The sequence below is a fragment of the Penaeus japonicus genome, unplaced genomic scaffold (genome assembly GCF_977035675.1).
Source record: "Penaeus japonicus unplaced genomic scaffold, GWHDUDI00000001_assembly GWHDUDI00000037, whole genome shotgun sequence".
Taxonomy (NCBI): Eukaryota; Metazoa; Arthropoda; class Malacostraca; order Decapoda; family Penaeidae; genus Penaeus; species Penaeus japonicus.
The window spans coordinates 26,164,127-26,173,188 of record NW_028234439.1 but is presented as its reverse complement, the minus strand read 5'-3'; the positions used below and the strand labels follow the sequence as shown (position 1 = coordinate 26,173,188).

Sequence of the window (9,062 nt, the reverse complement as noted above, 5' to 3'; positions counted from 1 at the left end):
CCTTTTTTCCCGCTGGACATGATGCAATATGTATCTGCCTTTGGAGAAACTGGATCCGATTTGAGAATTTTCCTCCTTGTACAGCTGGCAAAAAATCTGGATTATGAGGGTAACGTTTTTTGTTTGTTTGTTTTTTATATTCTCAACTTATTTAGTTATATTCATATTCTTTATTTATATTCATATATCTTTCTTTCTATCAATGTATCTATATTTATATTTATATATCTATATTCATATTCTCTGCTTACTCTTGACGGAAAATCAATGATGTGGAATTAATGTTTTCCATATAAATTGGCGGACTTTTATATAATGCTCAAGATATGCTCAATATGTGGTTAGGTGTTGCACTGTAATACTGCACGTAAAATGCCAATCATGAAATATTGTGTTCTGTGTTTTAGTGTATGTGTGTGTGTTTGTGTGTGTGTGTGTGTGTACATGTGTGTATATATATGTGATATATGATAACCATTATACATATATATATATTTATATATATACCCCGTTTATAATATATTATTGTTATATATATATATATAGTATAGTTGGATGGTAGAGTATATATGCAATGTATATATAGATATATGAATAGATATATAGTTATTTATATATAGACTATAACTTTATATAATATATATATATATTATATATATATTATATGTATATATGTAATATATATATATAGATATATATATATATATATATACCCAAACATATATATATACAATTAAATAGATATAGATATATAGATATAGATATGTATATATACGCATACATACATATATGTACATGTATATATATATCATTATATATATTATGATATATATATTATATATATATATATATATATAATATTCATACTATACAGACTATTTACATCTATCTATCTATCATATCTATCTATATAAATATATATTATATCATATATATCTTATATATAATATATGATTTATACATATGTATACATATTTCCGTGTGTGTGTTGTATGTGTGTTCTTGTGTATGTATATATAACTATATATATATTATATAGTATATATATATATATATAGTATATATATATAATATTATATATAGAGAGTATATATATTATATATATATATATATATTTATATAACTAGATACATGTATAATGTATTTATATTTACCATTTTAATATATACACACACACACCACACACACACACAACACACATATGATATAGTATATATATATAAACTTATATATATACTATATTATATATATTTAAATATATTATATATATATATATATAATATACATATATACAATATATATATATATAATATATATAATAATATATATTATATATATATATATATATGATAATATATATATATATATCTTATGTATGTATGTATGTATGTATGTATGATTATATGTATATATATGTATGGACGATATATATATATATATATATATATATATTTACTCTATATATATTGACAATATTTTATATATATACATATATCCTAAGTATATATATATATAAAATATATATATATATAATTATATATATATATATATTGATATATATGATGCAATGCACACACGTATGTACAAACGCACAAACACACACCACATACATACATACATATATATATATATTATATATATATATATATATATATATATATTATATATATACATATATATATATATATATACATTCTATACTATATATATATATATATAATGTATGATATATATATATATGTAATGTAATCTCTATATATATATATACTATATACGGATATATATATATATAGTATATATTATATATATATAGATAGATATATATGTAATATATAATTATTATGTATATTATATATATATATTATACATATATCCTATATATATATATAATATTATATATATATATATATATATATATATATACATTATATACATGTGTGTAGGTTTGTGTGTGTGTTACATGTACATACAATTATTCATATATACATATACATGTATATATACCGTATATGTTTATCTATATATATATATATATATATATATATATGTATATGTATATTTATTTCTTTATACATTCAAATATATTTAATTTTGTGTGTATATATATATAATTATATCTATATATATATATATATATATATATTAAAATATATATATATATATATGTATATATATTTATATAAATACATATATATATGTAAACATGTATATATATATATGTATATATATTTATATAAATACATATATATATGTAAACATGTATATATATATGTATATATATGTGTGTGTGTATAGATAGATAGATAGATAATGCATATATTCAGTGCTCGGGAACTCCTACATATACCTAAATCGTTTACTTCCAAAAATACGTCAGGTATGGTGAAATCCATAATTTTAGTCTAGCCGAAACTGCTAATGATAACATTAACATTAACATAAACATTATATGTAGATAGACATGTAAATAAACGTAAATGCGTGTGTGTGTATGTATATAGATACATATATATATATATATGTATATATATATGTATATATATATTATACATATGTGTGTGTGTTTGTCTACATAAAATCATAGAGATGAAGTCTATCTCACTCTCTCTCTCTCTCTCTCTCTCTCTCTCTCTCGCTCTCCCACTCTCCCTCTCTCTCTCTTTCTCTCTCTTGTATGTGGCTGACGTATTTCTAGGTCGATGAATTGGAAAAATAACACTGTGTGTAAAAATAATGCATATTTATTTAGGTCGCATCCATAAATAGATAAAGTTTAATACAACTGCTGTTTTATGGCAGCTATAAATAGTCAAAGCCAAATTACTGAGGGAATCCGTAGGAACGCCTGGGTGCGGCATACTGGGGTCGTGGTGGGCTGTACACGGGAGTCTCAACTGTCTTTTATAAACTCAATGTTATAATATAATTCACTTCTCTAAGTACAGGGTACTCTTCCGACTCGGGGGCGCGGAACTGTAAGTTACACGGGTCTGGGGGCGGAGTACACGGGTCTGGGGGCGGCGTATTCGCGAGACTCCACCGAGTCATAGCGAGCCTCGCCCTCGTAGGTCACGTCGGCAACGTAGCCGTTGTCGCCATCCACGTAGTAGGTCACCTTCTGCAGGCGGCCGTCGGGGAGCTGCACGTAGTACGATCCCTGAGTATTGTCACCATCGCGGGACTCTTGGTGGCCGAAGTCGTTGCCGGAATACTCGTCCTTCACAGCCCAGTTGAAGTCGTACTTGGCATCATCATACTCCACGGAGTCTTCGAAAGAACCCTGAAAAAATATAGACATTATTGTTTTGTTTACCAACATCTGATTATTGCAGAAGTCACTGGTATGCTTCGACTCTATTGGCATTCAATGATACATCGCATATACACAGACGAAAACAAGATACACACATATACTGTACAAATATGTGTTTATCTGCGTACATATGTATATATATGTGTGTGTGTGTGTGTATCCATATGTGTATACATATGTCTATGTATATGTGTAAACATGTGTACACATTTATGTATTTATATGTATATGTATATACATACTACATATCTTCGAACCTACCTGTGGGGCGTTGTAGGAGTAGGTCGGCAGCTTATCTGCAGCAGCCACAGCCACCAAACCCAGGAAGACGAGGACCTACAGAAGGATTACATATAATGTAGTGATCTTGCATCTTCATTTATCAAATACCAAACTATTACTATGTAAGACTAACACTATACTAGAATCATCAACGCTGGTTAACGAAAAGTGACAACTATACATCAAAGAAAACTATGTATATAATCCAAAGACTTCAGCCCAGATTCTCACACCTTAGCGTTCATTGTGAAGACTCGGTTGACACTACACTGTCTCACCGAGGAAAGCCTACGTACTTATACTCCGTGCCAGCTGACGTCACGGCCCTGTTTTTTTGCCTCATCCGGATTTCCGATATGTAAAAGCAGACCACTCGCTGCCCTTCAACACAAACAAAACATTACAAACTTAACAAAAACAAAACACAAAAAACAAGCATAAAAAAGATAAAAAGAGAAAACAACATAATGCAACACACATAAATTTTTAATCTACAGATCACTTATATTTTTCTTTAACCTTTACTTCGAACAATTTCTATTGAAATTACTACAGACTATAACTTATTCATTCTTATATATGTTACTCTACTTCGCTAATTTCAAAAAACAATCACATGTCATTCAATACATTCATAATACAAGCCTTTTCTTTTCTTTTTTCTTTTTTTTTTTTCCTTGAAGGGCGCTCCTGACTTCTGTTCGTCTCCGCCCTTCCTGAATGTCATGGTCAGGATGCTTTGCTTGACACCTGGCTTTATCTCGTCGTGTGATTGACGATTTCTTCTTTCTTTCTTCCTCTCCTTTTCCTTTTCGTCTTCTCTCTATCGTCTCTTTGTCCTTTTACCCTTCGTCTTCTCTTTTATCCTTGTTCCTCTTCTTATTATTCGTCTCCTTCTTCTGCTTCCTTATCAACAATTTCGTCCTGACATCTGTTCCTTTTCGTCTTCTCTTATCTCGTCGCGTGATTTACGATTTCTTCTTTCTCTCTTCCTCTCCTTTTCCTTTTCGTCTTCTCTCTTTCGTCTCTTTATCCTTTTACCATTAGTCTTCTCTTTTATCTTTGTTCCTCTTCTTATTCTATGTCTCTTTCTTCTGCTTCCTTATCAACAATTCCGTCATGACATCTGTTTCTTTTCGTCTTCTCTTATCTCGTCGCGTGATTTACGATTTATCTTCTTCTCTTCCCCTCTGTTTCCTTTTTCCCCTCCGTCTTCTCTTTTATCCTTGTTCCTCTTTTTATTCTCCGTCTCCTTCCGCTTCTTCATCAACATCTCCGTCCTTGAGCAATTAAGATTATTTTCCTCTCTCTTATCATGGCTGCGTGTTCATTACTTTGTTTCGTCTCTGATCATACTTTTTGAAGTAGGTATTGTGCATTCGAAACCCGTGAGATCTGCAGGTAATAAATCATTCGGAATTTTCTTTATGATAGATATCTTATAGTTTTTTAAATTTGTTTTTTACCATGATAAATCTTCTATCTCTTCTGAATCCATATCGACTTGCAGATTCTTTAACTTTTGCTCTCTCTCTTTCTCTCTCTCTCTCGTTCTTTTTTTTTTCTTTTTCTCTCTCTCTCTCTCTCTCTCTCTCTCTCTCTCTCTCTCTCTCTCTCTGATCTATATCTCTCTCTTTCGCTTACGCTCTCTTTTCCCTGCGTTTAGCAGTTTTGTAATAATCATTCTCCTCTGAATATTTTTTTTACCGTTTATAAATACGATTATTATCTTGTGGTATATTACCATTTCCCTTGATTGATTTATTAATTATTTTGTTATATTCTAGGTATCTGATGCCTTGAAGATCATTAAGCATGGTAAAGTCCAGATTAAATTATTCAAAAGGTTTTAGTACTTAGGGATCGCACCTGAAAAGTTCCTCTTACTTATAGTACATTCTGGTCTACAGATTTCTTAGTAATCAGAGTGAAGTTGGCAAATGTCGCTTGCATGAGGACCTTGGAAAGTTACTTTACAAAAAAAAAGAGAAAAAAATGCTTCGAAAAAAAAATCGGTGCGAATACCGTTTTGATAATAATAATGATTAATGATAATAATGATAATGATGACAAATAATAATCGTATTTGTAAATTCTAACATAATTTTACGAAAAAAAAAAAAAAAAAAAAAAAAAAACAGGTTGTGGTGACTTAAGAGATCTTCTAGAAGAAACCATGATTGTAGTCCTTAATCAGTCTCATGCCATAACTAATGAATAGTTGTGGGAACGATTCTCCATTATATTGAAGTCTAACTACATCTTTTAAAACAAATAATGAACACCAAGTTGGACCACTTCGCGACTAACAACGAAGTTCGGGAAACAATTGAAGTTGAAACCATAAAGCTAAAACTTTTTCAGGAACACATTCCATTGGCTCGGCTGTGTCTCAAGGGTGGACAGCGAAAGACCTGTACAAAGCTTTCTCTATAGAGTTTACCTGTGGTTCAAGGCCACTTGGTCGTCCGCGCCAGAGATTCAACGACACTTGCAAAAGCTTTGTTGTCAATGATTGTTCAGTATGGAGAAATCTTGTTCGTGGTACGTGCCAGAGAGTCATTGCAAATAGGATGAAATATAAATATGAGAAAAGCCAGCAAGCACACATTGAAATATATATATATATATATATATATATATATATATATATATATATATATATGTGTGTGTGTGTGTGTGTGTGTGTGTGTGTGTGTGTGTGTGTGTGTGTGTGTGTGTATTAAAAACTTCTATATTGTTTTTGTCTCATATACCAGTATTGAATAAATATTCATGGCTGACTCAGGTATATATTTTTTCGTCTAAAAAGTTATGCAGATATTTTAACTTCACAGTCACTTAGTCAGAAATTCCCTGTGCCGCTTATGATACCTTGTCAATATGATAATTTATTTTCCCGTTCGTATTACTGCCGCCCATGAGGTTAAGGAAAATAGGAGACACAAGATAAACCATTTCGGACACAATGCTTCAAAAAGTTACACGAAAACCTTACTTGGAAAAATGACATGGGCGTAAACCTACAAAGGGCCTAAAACCGGACGAGTTTTACTTTTTTATTTTTAAAGTTATATATATATATATATATATATATATATATATATATATATATATATATATATACATATATATATATATTATGTTTATGCTCCTTGTGTTCAGCCATTGTTTTTTATTATATGTCGCCTTCGTTATAGAAATAAAACTATGATTTATATATCATCGTAACATACCTCTCTCGCTCTCTTTCTCTCTTTCTCTCTCTCACTATATGGGAATGATATCTTGTCATTATTTTGCAATATCTCAAAACTTAATCATTTATTGTGTATAATTACATGACCCTCTAAAACAAACAAGCTGAACGTATCGGCATTTCTATTTGTATTTTTTTCTTCTTTTTTTTTTTTTTTTTTCCTCTGATATAAATCCTGCCAATTTTGTTATTAGTATGTGTTTGTGTTTGTGTGTGTGTGTGTGGGGGGGGGGGTGAGGCAAAATGGGGTCGTGGTGGGTCGTACACGGGAATTTCAATTGACTTTTCAACTGGCTTTAGGAGAGAAGCAATTGCAAAACATTTGTTTTGTGTGTGTGTGCGTGTTTCTATGTTACTCTAGATAAAAGGTTCTAATAAACGTTACATGTACAAAAATGCATATTTATTTAGGTCGGGTCCATAAATAGATATAGCTTAATACTGTTTTATGACAGCTATAGATATTCAAAGCCAAATTACTGAGGGAATCCGTAGGAGCGCCTGGGTGCGGCGTACTGGGGTCGTGGTGGGCTGTACACGGGAGTCTCAACGGACTCCTCCGACTCGGGGGCGGAGTACACGGGTCTGGGGGCGGCGTATTCGCGAGACTCCACGGAGTCATAGCGAGCCTCGCCCTCGTAGGTCACGTCGGCAACGTAGCCGTTGTCGCCATCCACGTAGTAGGTCACCTTCTGCAGGCGGCCGTCGGGGAGCTGCACGTAGTAGGATCCCTGAGTGTTGTCACCATCGCGGGACTCCTGCTGGCCGAAGTCGTTACCGGAATACTCGTCCTTCACAGCCCAGTTGAAGTCGTACTTGGCATCATCATATTCCATGGAGTCTTCGAAAGATCCCTAAAATGCAGATATTTGTGATTCAGTCAGCAGGTGTTTTAAATCCCAAAATTATTCGGTACATAACATAATTACCAACAATCTTTCTTCGTCGAAAATCTTTAAAAGAATTAATAATCTTTGAAAGTCTACGGATGATATATGTCATGATGTTTCATTCCCAATCCTCACCTGTGGGGCGCCATAGGAGTACGTTGGCAGCTTATCTGCAGTTGCCACAGCCACCACGCCGAGCAAGAAGAGGACCTGCAACCAGACCTTGCCATAGTAATATGAGCGTTATCACAATCTGGAATAATTACATGATTGTCTTGAATTACACACTAATCTTAAACCTAATTGCCACGCACCTTAGCGTTCATTCTGGAGACGTAGTTGACACAGAACTGACCAAGCATGGGGATCGTACGTATTTATAGTGTGAGCCAAGTGACGTCACTCTTCTACTAGTTGCCTATCGCCCTTCATTTTTTTTTTTTTTTTATAGCCCCTCATTGTCTTTCACCTTCGGTCCCTTTCTTCACGACCATTTTTTTTTTTTTTTTTATCTTCTCGCTTCTTCTCTCTCTTCACTCTTCTCTCTTTTTCTCTCTTTCTCTTAACTCTTATCTCTTTCTCAATCTCCATCTTCTTTTTTCTATCTCTCTATCATTCTTCATTCTTCTCTCTCTCTCTCTCTTCATTTCTCTCTCTCTCTCTCTTTTCTATCTCTCTCATCATTAATCTTCCTCTTTTCACTCTTATCTTTCTTTCTTCATCTCTCTCTTTATTCTTCTCTCTCTCTTCTCTCTATAAGTTCATAGCTCTTCGTCCTCTTGAATGCCAAGGTCGAGCTGGTTTTCATTACAAGCCTTCGTCATGACTGATGGCTTTTCTTCACGGTCGACAGGAGTCGTCTCTGGTTTTGTCAATATTTGGTTAGTGTATTTTAGAACCTGGAGTTGCTCTCATTTTCTTATTTACCGCCATCTTTACATTATTAAATTTTCCACGTCCGGTTGCTTGCCTGTGTACATATACCAGTATACATTTGTGTGTGTATGTATGTATATATATATATATATATATATATATATATATATATATATATATATACATATATATATATGTGTGTGTGTGTGTGTGTGTATGTGTGTGTGTGTGTACATACACGCATATGCATATGTATATATACAGTACATATAAATATATACATATAAAAATTTATGTTTATATACATATATATGTATATATTATATATATAATATATATATATATATATATATATATTATATATAAATGTAAGTAATATGTATGTATATATAATATAAAACTTAATAGAGTATATATATACATACAATCGGCAGTACAGTTT

General features: G+C 31.8%; 2 protein-coding genes across 2 annotated transcripts; both read right to left on the bottom strand.

Moving 5' to 3' along the window:
• Window positions 1-2,943: 2,943 nt before the first annotated feature.
• Window positions 2,944-3,865, bottom strand: LOC122255577 (pro-resilin). Its single transcript, XM_043019754.2, has 3 exons — window positions 3,829-3,865; window positions 3,575-3,649; window positions 2,944-3,280 (listed from the first exon to the last, which is right to left on the bottom strand). Exons 1-3 carry the CDS (start codon window positions 3,838-3,840, stop codon window positions 2,981-2,983), a joined length of 387 nt encoding a protein of 128 aa, XP_042875688.2. The 5' UTR covers window positions 3,841-3,865; the 3' UTR covers window positions 2,944-2,980.
• Window positions 3,866-7,242: 3,377 nt separating this feature from the next.
• Window positions 7,243-8,085, bottom strand: LOC147467306 (cuticle protein 7-like). Its single transcript, XM_086532004.1, has 3 exons — window positions 8,059-8,085; window positions 7,880-7,954; window positions 7,243-7,708 (listed from the first exon to the last, which is right to left on the bottom strand). The coding sequence occupies exons 1-3, from the start codon at window positions 8,068-8,070 to the stop codon at window positions 7,331-7,333; spliced, it is 465 nt and encodes a 154-aa protein (XP_086388130.1). The 5' UTR covers window positions 8,071-8,085; the 3' UTR covers window positions 7,243-7,330.
• Window positions 8,086-9,062: the final 977 nt, after the last annotated feature.

Bases quoted from the DNA above. Each gene is read 5' to 3' on its own strand.
- LOC122255577 (XM_043019754.2), bottom strand. The intron at 3,281-3,574 runs GTAGGTTCGAAG...ATATTTTTTCAG, and splicing joins ACTCCTACAACGCCCCACAG to GGTTCTTTCGAAGACTCCGT.
- LOC147467306 (XM_086532004.1), bottom strand. The intron at 7,709-7,879 runs GTGAGGATTGGG...TCTGCATTTTAG, and splicing joins ACTCCTATGGCGCCCCACAG to GGATCTTTCGAAGACTCCAT.